This window comes from Corapipo altera, unplaced genomic scaffold (genome assembly GCF_003945725.1).
Source record: "Corapipo altera isolate COAL_440 unplaced genomic scaffold, ASM394572v1 75, whole genome shotgun sequence".
In the NCBI taxonomy this organism is placed as follows: Eukaryota; Metazoa; Chordata; class Aves; order Passeriformes; family Pipridae; genus Corapipo; species Corapipo altera.
In genome coordinates, this window is record NW_020884887.1 from 12,079,439 (window position 1) to 12,094,684 (window position 15,246).

The 15,246-nt window shown below is 46.0% G+C and overlaps 1 protein-coding gene across 1 annotated transcript in view; it reads left to right on the forward strand.

Moving 5' to 3' along the window:
* The window catches only part of COL23A1 (collagen type XXIII alpha 1 chain), a 173,237-nt gene that overhangs the window by 144,199 nt on the left and 13,792 nt on the right, over positions 1 to 15,246 (forward strand). Inside the window, exons 5-11 of the mRNA XM_027643211.1 lie at positions 3,925 to 3,951; positions 5,841 to 5,867; positions 6,551 to 6,577; positions 12,605 to 12,640; positions 13,154 to 13,180; positions 13,587 to 13,613; positions 14,725 to 14,769. Coding sequence (XP_027499012.1) covers positions 3,925 to 3,951; positions 5,841 to 5,867; positions 6,551 to 6,577; positions 12,605 to 12,640; positions 13,154 to 13,180; positions 13,587 to 13,613; positions 14,725 to 14,769 — 216 coding nt within the window. The remainder of the gene's footprint in view (positions 1 to 3,924; positions 3,952 to 5,840; positions 5,868 to 6,550; positions 6,578 to 12,604; positions 12,641 to 13,153; positions 13,181 to 13,586; positions 13,614 to 14,724; positions 14,770 to 15,246) is intronic.

Sequence of the window (15,246 nt, forward strand, 5' to 3'; positions counted from 1 at the left end):
GTGAGATTTTATCCCTTTGTGAAACCACAGAGACAGAGATTGAAAGGCAGCCCTTTGAGTTTGTTAAAATTTGACTGCAGGGTTCCTTCCGACCCCTCTGCTAATTTTTAGCAGAACAGGAAACATTAAAAATAACCATGAGAGAAGATTTCCAAACTCAGAAGGATTGTCCTCTTAATAATTTCTGGCTTTGTTTTCACTAGATATTTCCCTCCCTTTAAAATTCCTGTGACATTGTTAAAGCAAGTACCTCCCTGCCAGCAGCAGGAAGGGCACTGGAGGAGGAAGGCAGAGGGCCAGGTAGCCAGGCTGGCACCTTGGCTTGCTCTGAGCCAGAGGTGAGTGATAAACGTGGGAAATGCTTATTATTTATTGGAAGAGCTTTTGCACATGAATCAGAGCTTGCAAGCTCCCCATTGTCCTTTTTTGGGGAACTCAAAGCTGTCCTCAAGCCTTCTGCTGATCTCAGCAATGGGTGAATCTCATTTTTGCAAAGAGAGGTGGCATTTTGGCGCTGTACCTCAAGAATTCTGAGTTTCTACTGTGAAACAAAATGAAGAAAAATATTCGAATTTGTTCTCAAACATATCTAAATGTAGCCCCTTACTCTGAAGTTGAAATATTGTGTGGCCAAACCAAGGCATGCATGGAGAGTACATGATATAGTAACAAGCTCTGCTCAAGCTCCAGCTGAGAGCTGTCTGCATTCTCAGCATCATGATGTAACTATACGTTATTAAGATGTCATTAAATAATATATCATTAGTGTATACCATAAAATATTTATCATTATATAAATAATGTCCTCACCCAGGTGATGGCAGAGGGGGATGCACCATTGGATCACCATTGGATCCTTATTCCCACAGGAACACCACATTCCTACATAACTCTCTGTGAGGGGTCAAACCACAGTGTGTGATTGCAACTGTCACCCTCCCCTGCCCCATGTCACCAGCTCTCCCTGCTAACCCATCAGTGTCATCTTCCTCAAAGCACCCAGGATCAATGTATTTTGTCCCACTTGGCCAGTGCACTGATGGGTTTGGTCAGGATTGTGTTTTGGAGGAAACTGGTTGAATTTTTTCCTCTGCCTTGTCTTAAAGCATCAGGTTTGTGCTGGGCAGAAAATTCATCCCCTCTCAACGTAGTGAGCACTGAATTATGTGAAGTGTGATCACTGTGTGTGTGATTTAAAGACCCGTGATCAAGAGTGGGTGAAGGATGAGTGAAATTTGCCCCAGGGCAAAAAGCACAGCAGAAAGCCACAGTGAAGCTTTCCCTTACTTGGGGTGTCCAAAAAACTCACCTTTTTCATAGACTTTGTGCTGGTTGTTTAAGTGAAAGTGATTTTTGGTTTTTGAGTGGGGGAATATGGAGTTACTTGTTGTTTTCCTGTTCCTTGTTTATTAAATAAATGAAAGATTGCTTAATCTTTAATTAAAATGACATGGAGGAGGGTTCAAATAAAAGACAATAATGATCTCAACACATAGGTACTCCTGAGATTTACAGGTAGTCAAGTCAGCCTTTATTTCAGATGCTTTCTCCTGCTCTATTCATGCAATCCCCTGGCTCCTCTCAGGAGCCCTGCCTTGCTCACAAAGACATTTGGCTGGGCAGGTAGAGCAGAGACAATTAAATCCCCAGCCCAGACTAACAAGATATTTAAAAGTCTGTGTTAGTCTTGTCCATTCAGTGCCATGGCTGGCCAGGAGCCCCTTTGAAACTCTGATGGATATTGTTTCTCTCAAGCATTAAATACTTTCCCTTAAACAAACATCCTCTGAATAGGCCATTGTTTTTCCTTCTGGATGTCCTTTTGTGGACTGATACAAGAATAGCTAAAAGCTGATGAATTGGTATTGTATATTAGAAATAAATAAAATCTGGGACTTCTACTCCTCTGAGAAGTTGAATGTGCAGCCAGTTCTCTGCTCAGGTCCCATGTCTTGCCCTCTGAAGGACAGGGAGTTGCAGGTGAATCACCTCAAACAATCAGAGTCTCAGAAAAGAAGCTCCACGGACCTGATGCCTTTCCCAGATGTTATAATCCAAGCAACTGAGGTTAGATAAAGTAGAGAGGAGGTGTTGGGGAAGAAGTAGTAGTTTCGTTGTTGTGACCTGCAAGCCTTTGCTTGCTGACACACACAACTGCTTTATTTATATTTTTCATTACTGCTACTTGGCAGTTTTGCACTGGTAACTCCTTAAGAGAAATAATACACATCACGTGGTGAATGTAAACTGTGTTTGATAACTTCAGAAATCTCATGTGTGTAAAGAAATGCCCGTTTATTTTCAAGTGAACTTCTCTCATACAGGTCTCCCAGCCCTTATGAGCAAGGTACTGATGCCCTGCCCAGGGTTCAGCCACTTGGAGTTACCTCTTTCCTAACAGAGCTGTGTCCCCCAGGGCTTCCTATTCCATAGCCATTACAGACTGATTTATTCCTTGTTAATGGCTGTGAGCTGGAAGGATGCTCTTTTTAGTGCAGCCATTGGCCTGCTCTTACACACCTTTGTTTCTTTTGCCTAATTTCCCCGTCACAGATAGAAGTTTAACTAAAAATGAGTCACCCTAATCAGTTCCCTAAGAAATACAGAGACCTTTGGTGCTTTAGCCTTGCTTTGTACCACAGTCCAAACTATGTTTGCTTTGGTAGACCCCCCCAGTTGACAGGGCTGTATTGTGGGAGATGTTTCAGCCCAGCGTGTTGGAAGGAGGATGTGCAAGCACAGCCCTTGGATTTGCCATAGGTAGGGGACAAGAACAAGGCTGGGTTGGGTTTGAGCTCACCAGAGCCGGGCTGTGCTGTTGGGTCAGGCTTTGCCACAGGGACACTGATCCCTCCAGGGTGGATCCTTGCCCAGGGAAGCACGGGAGCACATGTTGGAAATCTGGGTGTGAAAGCTTTGACCGAGGGCTTTGCTGACTCGCAACCGTCGTGCTGTGTCTCTTCAGGGACAGTTTGCAGGGCTGAGCCTTCTTTGGCCTTAAATAAGGAAAGGTGTTAAGTTTGTGGTTTGGTGGGAATTCAGTTCTGGGATTTACCATAACTTGAGGGCATTTCTTCATCCCCAAGTGCCTGTGTACCAGCTGCAGCTGAGGGCAGGGGCAGCTTTGGCCTTAGAGTGCCTATGCTTCCTCCCCACAGACATCCCTTCTCAAAACCAAAGTTTCCTATGGCCCAACATAGTCAGTGGCTTCACATTAATTAAGGGCATAAATGCCAGAGATGGCAGGGAAATAACTGTTTTTCATGTTAATTTACCAGGCAGCAGCCCTAGGAAGGGGAGACCTGGGGAAGAACTGGGGTAACCAAGTGCTTGGTCTTGCAGTTACAAGTGCACTTCCAGCTTTGTGTCACTGCAGACGAGCAAAGCACAGAGCTGTCAGCCCATGGGGCAGATGCACCTTCCCTTTCTCCACAGCAAGAAACCTCTTTCCATCAGTGAGACTTTACTGAGTAAAGTCACATCTTGGGTAAATTGGTAGAGATTCAGCAAGTCCTTTGGCAAAAACAAACGGTTCAGGTCTGAGGTTGATGTGAATCACTCGTGGATCTGCTCAGTTTGCCCAAATCAGGGGTGTTTTACTGCTGCTCCTTTTGACTTTACAAGCCTCAGGGAGTCCCGAGTGTTGTGCCAGGGCACTGTCACCTCATCCCTGTCACTAATCCTGTCGCTTCCTTTCACGCTCCTTCATAATCTGCAAATTGTTTGATGCCTCTTACTGTGCTTCCCTGAAACCTTCCTGCTGGATTGCATGGATGAAGGATTAGGTATACCATAGAATCATAGCCAAAGGTTGTGCTGTACGTAAGTAGAGACTCTTTCAGAGCATGCCTGATATTGTTGTGTTTGTAAATTGATCATTTATTTATTTATTTTAATAATACTGTCTTTTCCTTCCTTTTCCAGGGGCCTCTTGGTTTGGATGGCAAACCAGTAAGTAGCACCAGGTGCCAAATATAGCATGTCTTTGCTTGTGCTGCTCTGCAATAAATATGCAGAATGTCAACTACTGCTCATTTATTACTACATATATAACAGTTTAAGGGAGAAAATTGTATTTGGGAAATAGCCCATGGTCTGTAACACATGCAGGTTTGAATTCTGAGCCAGGGCTGGCCAGCACAGCTAGAGGTGACCTTTTTTTTACCTGTCAGCTCATCTCAGCTGCTTCTTCCCCTCCTGTGCCAGCTCAGTGAGCAGAGACTGCAGATGGGCAGTCAGGCCAAATTTGGGAAATAATCTCCAGTAGCATATTCAAAGAAGCAAAGTCAGTAATCTTGGTTGTGTGCTCCTGGCACTACAAAGTGATACCATAAAAATAATTGATCCCAAAGTGGGTTCTATTTCACTCCAAAGGAGCTGAGGTTGGAACTACTTGAAGAGTGCACAGTGTCCATGCAATACTTTTTGGAACAGCTGGACTTCATTTTATGAGCTGTTTTCTTGACTTCATTTTTTGTTGGAAGCCCTTTGGATATTCAGGTGCTCCACTCTTTTCTTACTTATTTTACAGAAACCCAGACTTTTTTACTTTCGTGCTAGCTGAACTCTGGCCAACTCCAACTCCTTCTGCTGGATGGTTCCTACAGGAGGTCACAGCTCCATGTTTTGTGTCCAAACCCCATTCTCTTGCACTACCTTTCCTAGAGGGCACAATCTGAAATCTTTTATAGTTATGGTCCTAAACCAGCTGGGATTTCAATGTGGGCAGAAGTCATTCAGTCTTTGCAATTGAAAATTTACTCCAGACACTTATTTCCAGCTAGGTAGGAGATGTGCTGTTAAAGCTGTATATTGCTGTTGTTGGTTTTTGTCCTACCCCTGAAGACGACAAATGTAAATAAAATCTAGAGATAAAGCATTAGAAATGAAACAAAAAGGAAGGCCAGCTCACACTGTGGTGCTCAGGGCTCGGCTTTGAATCAGCAAAACCCCGTGATGGGAGCACAGTCAGACCCCAGCAGCACAGTCACAGTCCTGCACCCAGGGTGACACTACCGGGCAGGAGTGAGACCCTGAGAGAGAGGCAGGGAAAACCTCAATGAAAAAGCAAATTTATCAAACAGCCAGAGTCAAAGCAGACTGTTCATGATCTCTTCCATGCCAGCAGGCTTGCTTAGAAAGCAATTAACAGTGGGAGGGATGCATGGGGATGCAGATCTGCCACTGCCAACCTCTCTGCTGACCTTCCCCCACTGCATCCCACTGGGTCTTGCTTCAGCAAACTCCTTGAATTGGTCTGAACCCTGAGATTTGGTATTTTTCTGTGCTGGAAGGAGGATGTAGAGCAGGCACATCACAGTGTTGCTCTTGGGTTCTCTCTGGGGCTGCAGTGTCTTTGCCTGCCTGTCTTACAGGCAGCTGCTCAGAGGGAAGATGAATGATGCCTTCAGCAAATAGGCCAAAGAAAGCAGCCCGTCCTCCCTGTTTATTTCAAACAGATGTATAATTGTTGTAATGATATGCTGAGCATGTGTTTTCTCTAGAAGTGATTTAATACCTCAAGATATCTTTTTCATCTATTTGGAGTCACGAGTTTGCGAGTGGCTGTCACGCTGCCTGCCCTGCCCTGGTCCTTCTCCATCCTCTCTCCTGGCAGGAGCAGACAGAACCTCATGGGTGCTCTTTTGGTAGCATTCTGCTTGTGTCAAGCAGTGTGTAACTTAAAAGAATAGCATGTATGCCTTAAAATAATAGAGAATATGGCTCTATTGATGAATTGATGAATTGTGAATTGATGAATGCAATCTCCTTGTGTTTGGTGTCACGTGCGCTGATGATTCTGATGTTCCTTGACTTGGATCCTTTTTGTGTGTTTCCAGGGACCTCCAGGACCAAAAGGAGAAAAGGTAAAGGCTGCATTAACACGTGGCTTTTGGGGAAGCTGGTGTATATCCTCCTGCTGCTGTAATTCTCTCAGTTCATGTTGCCCCAGTATGCCAGCATGACGCTGGGTTTTGTTGGGATGTGGAGCTGTGACAGTGGTTTCTCAGGTTGCTCTTGGAAAAGCCCCAGGAAGGGGGAGGGAGGGCAGGAAGAATTTGCAAAAAACTAGGAGGAATAAGTGTGGTCTTAAAGCTCACCCACACTATAGGGTTTCTGGTAAGCCCTTAAGGGTCACAAGATTGGCATAAATCTCTCATGGCTCCTCCGGGAGCTCTGGGCTCCATCGCTCCGTGTTTGCATGACATCCTCCCCTGAAATGAGAGTGGCCAAAGGAAGTCATTACTGTACTGAAAGTGAAGATAATTCTCACATGTGTAGGACATAAGCAGTTGCTAGGGGAGCCTTAGAGTTGGGAACAATCTGCTATTTCTAATTTATTATCTGTTTCATCGCCTGCCAGGGCAGAACCCTTCCCTATTGTGTTGTCTCGAGCCCTTCTCCTCCCTGGTTTTGAATACATTAAGCAATAGAACACTCTTGCCACTTCCCTTGTGTGCTGTACCCACATCCAGCTGACCCTGTGCTTGGTCCTTGGGGGTTGACATTTGAACTCTGAGCTGACCTTGCTGTTTTGCCTGATGTGCAGGGTGAAGCAGGGGACGTTGGCCCAAGGGTGAGTAGTGACACGGCATGTTAATTTATTCCAAAATCTGGTTGGGTTTAGTCACTGCACAAAACAAGGCTTTGTGCAGCTTTGCTGCAAACTGAGGTATGGTAACAATTCTGGAAACGCTTAATTTTGCCTTTGGAGCTCTTTTGTGGTGGTGGTTTTCCTCACTTTGGCCATGAGGAAAAAAGACTTGAAGATCCTTGGGTTCCTCGTGAAGGGTTTCACTTCTACTGAACTTTCTTATCCCTGTTTCCTCTTCCAGTGTCAGAGGGAGTTTCTCTTGAAGCTCAGCTCCTTATCTGTTGGCATTAGAGCACCACTGCATGGTGGTAGGGCCTGGTGCCCCAAGGAGAGGTCAGGCACAGTGTTGTGCAGGATGGAATGTTCCTCCTCTCTTGCTGAGCTCCCACCTGGGAGAGTGGTGGCACACAGGTGATATCCAGACTGCCTTTGGAAACAAACGGTTTAAAGTAACTGTAAAAAGTTGGCTGGTAGGGTTAGACACCATTGCTGGAAACACAACCAGGACCTCAGTGGTTAATGTCAGGCAGAGATGCATCAGAGACATCTTTATTTTTCTCCCTTGTGAAGTCACTTTTGGAAGTTGGTGTCATTTTCTGAAGTGGCTCCCAAATGCCTTGGGTGTGTTGGGAAATGTCACCCTTGGGGTCTGAGAGCCCCTCAAATTTCTCTGATAGATTTATGCCCTGCGTGGCTAAGGAGGGGCTCAGCTTAAGGTTTCCGCTTTGTCTAAGTGCCCACCCACATACTCAGAAAAGGCTTTAAGAGGTGATTCAGCAGCACAGGAGTGTGAGTTTTCACTCCTTTGCTGGGGCTGAGGCTGATGGCTGAGGAGATGCTGCTGTGGGAGATGCTCCAGGACAGGCTGTATCTGGAATTGTGGGGCAGGTGACAACTTCCGAGGTAACACTTGTCCTATGTTTTAATTTACCAAGAAAAAAGTGCTTAGGTTTTTGTTTGTTTGTCCTGATCTGCATTTGTCCAGATTTTGCTTTAGTTGTAGATTTATTTATGTCTTTTTGCACAAGAGTAAGAAAAAGGCTCAAAAACGATTTGGGAGGAAAGAGGGAGAAACAAGCCTGACAGAGCCAGGCACAAGTAGATATAAAAACAGGTGCCTGTCTTTGAAAATAGCTTCCTTTATCTCTCCAGACCCTCAGGGTTGTGAATTGGATGCAAAACTTCTTAATACCATCTGCCCCAGATTATTTTTTTTTCTGAATTTAATCTATCTTCTTCCTCCAGTTTCAGTGGTGGCTTTGTTTAGCTGATTTTGAAAGATGTGTCACTGCAAGTCATCGCATCAATGAGAGGATAAATTATAGTTATAGGACTATGTCCAGTGCCCTCTCCCTCGTAAATGTTCATGTCTATGGGTGGTGGAGTGGGGATAGACTGTGTCAGTGAACATTAAAATATCATCATTAGGAATGACAGATTAGAAGAGAACAATGGTTGGGGCAACTTTGGAGGGACTGTCTGCAATGGGAGTGAGGTGATGGCAATTGGGGATTAGCTACTGAATATGTTAGCAGTGTCTGCACTGCTTCTCCTTCTGTCTGTAATAAACACCTGCCAGCAGCATGGACAAAAATAGAGATTATTACATGTTTGAGTGTGCCTGGTGGCGGATGTTGGAGAGTGATTTTGGAAAGCTGAGGAAGATCACATTGGGTTGTCTTAATCACTGAATGCTCGTTCGTGTAAACAGCATGAGGGAGGATGCTGTGCAGCCTCACAGGTCAGGATGGGGAATAAAGGTACCTAAATACACTGCCAGAATGCATGGAGGTGTATTTACAGGGAGAAACCAGTAACAGATCCCCTCTGCTCTGGGGAGGATGGAGGCAGTCAAGACAGGATGCTGCCAAGGCTGTACCCTGGTATTTGTGCCTGTACTTCTCACTCAACATCAAGTATTTTGCTGCACCTCCCAAAAGGACTGGTTTTATAAGCCAGACTCGCTCCCTGAGCCGGCACCGGGATGACTGCTCTGGATTTATGACCTTAGCTGGGTGATCTTGTTCTTACTGACAGCTCAGATGTTCAGACAAACGATGGGGTTGATGAATCTCTGCACATCTGGGCTGGCGGGTGCGCAGCGCCTGTGGCAGCAGCACCGGGACTGCTCCCGAGGGGGGGAAAATGAGCTGCAGCTGGTGAGGGAAACGCTCTGCCTGCAGTGGCCCACGTGGCACGGGCCTGCTCGATGGCCAGTGCTGATGGAGATGGCACCAGCACCACCTGCACCCTGAGCTGCTGGGGGGCTGAACGCTGGTGTGACTGAACCAGCTCTGCTCCACAAAAGGAGCTTTTTCTCTCTTACTTTCTGCAAAATTGTAAGTGCCTGCCAAGCTCAAATTGCAGATAAAACCCTGAGCATAGGAAGTGTCCTGCAGAGCTCACTGTGACAGTCAACAGACACCTCTGGATGCTTTTATTTTATTGTTTGCTTACTTTGGAGCATTATGTTGAAGTGGCTGAATGGAGTTGTCTAAAGCTGGAAACTACCAGTGCTCAGGGTTTGAGTGCTCTGACATTCCATTGCTCCATGGGGTCAGACCCAACGGTCAGTTAGCCCAGTGCCTTGCAACTGGGTGCTTTGGGAAGTGTGGAACAGGAACATGTAACTCCATCACAATTAACCCCTCTCCTGGATCCTGGTTATCTGTGGCCTGGGCATTTCTTGAACCAGGGATGGTGTGTCTGTATTTAATGTCTCTCAGAGATGTTCACCTTTCATGGGCCTGTCAGTAACAGGAACTGTTTAAAATTAAACGTGCACTGGCTGGATTTGGTGGGATATGGGGTGTTTGGCCTCGGAGGAAACACAAATTGTTATTTCACACTAAAACAGTTAGGGCTGGGCTTGGAATGTCCTTCCTTGGATGGTGCTCACCAGTCTGAGGGGCAAAGAAAAAAATTCAGTCTCTGCCTTGCTCTGTGGGCTTTTATGAAAATCCCACTTTCTGCCCTTGTGTATCTTTATGAACACAGTAAGCCATAAAACTGTCTTTTGTGTCTACCACAAAACCCTGTGCTCTCAGTAGAGTCTTTTTGGTGATTTCTGTAGTATCTGGAGGGCCTGGCCAAGTGCAAGGGGTCTGTGTCCCCATTAATTTCAATTTGTTGGGATTTCAGTGATGTTCTTCCTAGAAATGGCTGGATTTAAGTGAGTGCTGAGCTGAAGCCTCTCTCTGTAGTTTGAAAAAAAATCATTGAGAGAGGTTTATTTTCTCAGGTTGGTTAGTTTTTTCCATCTGACTTTACTTTCCCCTCTCTTTTTGAGAAGATGGTGATAAAACATCTGAGCTCAGTGTTCCTGTGCCTGCCTGTGGCTAAGCCTGGGGAGGAGGTGGCCTTACCCTGGCACTATTTACACAAAATTGAGGTTTGGGGTTATCTGTTGTTGGTGTCTAAGGCTTAAAAGCTCCTTGGTAATTTGAAAAAGAGGTTTGTTCCTTAGAAACCTCCAAAAATCCTTGTGGAGGATGTGCTGGGTGTTCTCACAGGGCTTCTTGTGGTTTCACCCCACCCCTTTGACTTTCCTATGGATGTGTGCAGGGATGGGTGGGTGGAGGAAAGGGAGTTGCACGTGGTGCCCTGAGAAAGGAAGTGTCTTACTGTTTCTCCTAGATGATGAGGGGAAAGGCTAAAAGACAATAGCAATGACTACTGACATGGTCTAAATACATTGTTTTTGCATCACATAAATCTGAGAGATTTATCTGCAATTTGCAGGCTGGGGAATACATCAGTATTCATTTTAGCCTCTGAAAAAAAAATATAATATTTGGTCTCAGGGAAATGCTGGGATATATCCCCTGTGGAGTTTACTGGAATAATGCTCTTTATTCTGCAGTAGGGGAATTCTTGTCCCAGCTGCTTTGGATGTCCTATTGTGCAGTAAATTCATGAAAAAATACTTGTTTCCCTCAATCTGTGTCCTGCTTACCAAGGTCCAGTGTATCCAGAACCTCAAAACCACCACTGCTGGCTACGAAGACTATTTCTTTCTCATGCATCAATTAATTATCAAAGACAAATTGTTATATATTGATGTAGCCTTTAAAACTCACTCTTCTGCTGTGCTTTCACCTTAAACTGTTGCTCTTTCTTCTTCTGCCTCCCACTTTCCCTGGCTAGATGGTTTTCCCCCACCTCAATCACGGATTTCTGGCTAATGATCAGCTTGTCTTTAGTCGGCGAGTGCTCAAGGTAGACACCAAATCTGCTGGTTTGTTGTGATTCTTTGAGCTGCTTCTGTTTCTTCTTTTTGACTTGCAGTGCACTATTGCTATTTTAAATTGCCACTACCATGTTTAGAGATGCCCAGTGGGGGGTGTGTTTGAGTGAAACCCCATCGGAGTTTAGGGCAGGTGTTTGTCAAAGTAGAGAGACATAAAACTAATGGGTTTTAGCATTTGCTTCTTTGTGAGATTTGGGAATCAAGCAGCAAAGTCCTATAAATGTTGATATGAACAGTGTTGGTATTGTAAAATAAAACACACTAAAACTAGAGTAAGCTAAATCCTTGATACTTTAAATGTGACGTTTTAATTAGGAGAAATTCAGTGGGAGACTTGACTTGACATAATTGGTTGCAGTGCTCAGTATTTGCAATAGGGTTTTTTAAAAAACTGTGCAAGTGATTTAGGAGACCAGATCCTGTTGAAAGGCCATGGGATTTGTGCTGCTAAGTCACTTAAGGACTTCTGAAAAATCCCACACTTGTCCCTGATTTGAGGGTGAACCACATATTAAATACAGCCCTCTTACTGCCTCGGTGGTGACTCTTCCAGATGTTGCTAAAAGATTTATGAGGCTGCCTTTCCATGAGGCTTTCCATTGTCCAGCCACATGGATGGGCCTGGCCTTGGGGCTGGGCTGAGATACCCGGGCACGGAGCCCCTCAGGATGCTCCCACCAAAACTTCACAGCCACACAGAGATACTGCTGCTGCTTTTCCTCTGCACCCAAGCAATGCAGGGTTGTGAGTGACTCTGGATGATAATATATGGCCTTGGCTGTGTTTAAAGGATGACACTAAGCTCTGCTCCTTTTTTTGTGTGGGTTTTCTGGTGTGGTGCACTAAGCTGTGGCAGTGTGTGCATGCTCCAGGCCAGCATGTTGTGGGTCTGAGTTATTTCTGGGTGCTGTTGAATTGGTAGTTTCCACTCAGACAGTCACTTGCTAAGGGCTTAATGAGGTAAAAGCTCGTTGGAAGGCTTTGAGCACAATCCTGGTTAAGGAATCAGACCCAAAGGGCATAAATTGGCCATAAGCTCACTTTCAGCCTTCCCAACTGGAAGCTGTAAATAAAGTCCCCTGGGACAGCAGAGGCCAGGGTGCTGGTGGCCCAGGGATGCAGTGCATGTGTTGTGGGCACCCTGCAGCCACCGCTTGCCGACACCGTTTCATCTCACCGTGTCTGTGTGAACTTCTTCCAGGGTGACCAAGGTCGAGATGGAGCCACGGGCCCCCCCGGTCCGCCAGGACCCCCAGGTGCCCGGGGGCCTCCTGGTGACACGGGAAAGGATGGCCCAAGAGGACCTCCAGGCTCCCCTGTAAGGACGGGAGATGCGCAGCGAGCTCACGCCGGGCAGTTCCCACCCCCCCGAGGGAGAGGAGGGTGAAGGGTGTCCCTTCCCCAGTGCTGCCACCCCAACCACTGCTCCCCAGCTTGAGCCACTGCTGGGCTCCCATGGCTGCCCGTGGAGCCAAGCTCTGGGGCAAGGGAGTAGGAGGAGGGATCGTCTGTCTTAAGTTTTGGAGCAAAGAGCTGGACCTGGGCAAGTATTTGCAGGTGTTGTAACTCAGAGACCCCAGAGATCTCCTCCCCAACCCACAGCCTTAGGGTGACCTGCTGCAAACCTGCAGACCGCTGGCAACTTATTCAATAGAAAAACAGGCTAAGGGATAATGCAGTGGAACGTTCTTAATTATTGCTGAACATTTTGGAGGCTGTAACAGGTAATAATTCCAACGTTTTTCTTCTCATTTTCGCAGGGTTTCAAAGGCGAGCCAGGAGAGGAAGGACTCATGGTCAGTATTGCCCAGAAGCACCTGTGTGTGTGTGTCCTCCTCACCCCTTGCTTTACATCACCCTTCACCTCACTGCAGCCAAATGTTGTTGCTTATGGAGACCAAAAGAAAGCCATGTGAAATTTAGATTGCCCTAAAATGGATGTTTGTCCACGGGTACCTGTGCCCTGGGGAGAAAAGAGGCCAGTTGTTTCGTCCCCTTGGCTCTTCTGGAGGGATGTGGTGCTCCTGTATCCTGGTTTCTGCCCCTCTGAAGCCACCTGGCGTTGTACTCCCAATTCCCTAAGGTTCAGTTTGGACAAAAAGGTGCTTATTATACATAAAATACAGGAGCCATAAAAGAATATTATTTACTTGGCAACACAGAGAATTTCAACAGTGTAATTTATAAGGGAAGATGAGAAGTTGGCACTTGTGTCATTTTTTTTTCCATGGAATTAAAGTACTCTTGGAAATGTTTTTATCCTGTTATACTCTGTTGTCAAACAAGTAAATCACTCCTGTATCCAACAGGGTGCCAGAGGGCCTCCAGGACCAAAGGTGGGTGATAATCTGTCTTGTTTTACACATGAATTCTTGAAATTATGCTGCATAAGGGAGGTGGAGATGAAAATAAGCATTTTGCACTCATCTGTATATACCAGCTATAAAATTCCAAGGTATTGGATTAGCCATTGACTGGGAGTGTAAATGTCTGAATGTGTCACTTCCTCAATATCACAACCACTGCCCATGTTCAAACCTGGAAACGGGGGTGGAGGGAGCCACAGGAGGGCTGGAATCTGCTGTGCTGTGGGAATGTGCCTTTGGGGGGGGGGGGGATAAAGATTATCAACACAAGCCAAGTATTTTAATTTTACAACTAATTCTAATTATCCATAAAATTGGTCTTATTTTCTGTTATGTCCCTTAACTTCTTTCTCTTGTGTTGACATTGCTGTTGAAGGGTGAGCCTGGAGTCCAAGGGAAAAAGGTAAAATGGTGTTTTTCTCTTTTTGATTTTTTTTTAATTATTCTGTTTTTTCTTTACTTTGCTCTGTGCTTGACTAGGAAAATCATTGTCAAAGACTGATGGAAAAGCTATGGTCATGAATGTCCAACCCTTTCCTTGTGTTTCCTGGGGTTTCTCACCCAAGTGATCCTAAATTTCAGGTATGGCTGTTCCTGCAGCCTGGCTTTCATTTCCGTGGGCAAGCCAGAAGCTGCAATCACATCTGCCCACTAGGCAAAGAATAAAACAGCAAATGCCAAGCAAAGCAGTAGGTCTTGAGCCCTTTGTCTCCAATAATTTAGGCTGAACAGAGATGTGCCTGGAGTTTGAAACTCCTGGGATGGGCATCCCTGTGTGCAACACTGCAGTCCCGTGGGAAATGCCCACTCTTAGGGACAGGCTGCTTAGGTCTGGCACTGAAGATTGTGAGAGATTCACATGTCCAAGCTCTCCACTTTTTCTTGTCATGGTGCCATCAAGTAGTGGATAAATCAGTGCCTTTAACTGAAGCCAAAGCACTGACAGGGCCCAGCCTTCCCCTCTTACTGCCCTGCACCAAAACAGAGGTGGCCGTGGGCGTTTTTCAGGTCAGAATTTGGCTTAAAAAAAAATTCTTAACTGGCCTGTAAAGTTAATCTCTCCAGCACCTGTGAAGTGGTTTTACTCCAGGAGAACAATGAAGCATGACAAGCAGAACAAGAAAAACCCCTCCTGGCAGCTGGTGTTGGTGACCTGTGATGAAGTCCATGGGGATGGGTGGCAGCTTATAGGGACAAAAAAATCCTTAAAGGGATTAAATATCTAGTTTCTATTGAAGGTGGGAGAGCACCTTTCCCAGGACCTACTGTAAGCAAATTCTTGGGAGATGCCCATCCACCTTCCCAGGAGCAGGGGAGGCAGAGGCAGGGATGAGTGGGAGCAGGGGACCACGCTGGAGCCTCCTGGGCTCCTTGCTGCAGCTCTCCCCTGGACTCCTGCAAACCTGAGAGTTTTCCAGGTCTATGCAATGACCAGCTGGGTCAAATGATGTGCTGGATCCTAATAAATGTGTACAGGGTCTGTGTATTTCACTCTTTACATTTTATTTCACCAGGGTGATGATGGGATCCCTGGGGAACCAGGACTTGTGGGCCCTAAGGTATGTTCTGCTCTGTGTCCATCTGGTGCATGTGTTTGGAAGCATCTTTTGCTGTCTGTTTTCTTGGCACCACATCACAGTTGGGGCAGGTTGTGAAGCACATTTCTCCCCTGACATGGAAGAAGATAAGAAACTTTGAGGGTGGTGAGGCCCTGGCACAGGTTGCCCAGAGAGGTTGTGGCTGCCCCATCTCTGAAATTATTCCAGGCCAGGTTGGACGGGGACTCGGACACCTGATCTAGCAGAAGGTGTTCCTGCCCATGACAGGGGTTTGGAATGAGATGATCTTCAAGATCCCTTTCCAATCCCAACCATTCTGTGATTCCACACTGCGGTTCTGGGGCCAGCTTTATGATTGAACACACCACCCAGAGACAAACTGTTAAGCTTCATTTTTATCTCAAAAACTGCCCATTTGCACCCAGACAACGTGATGTGTTTTATGGCCAAAAGCAGAGCTTTACTCACTCGTGTAGT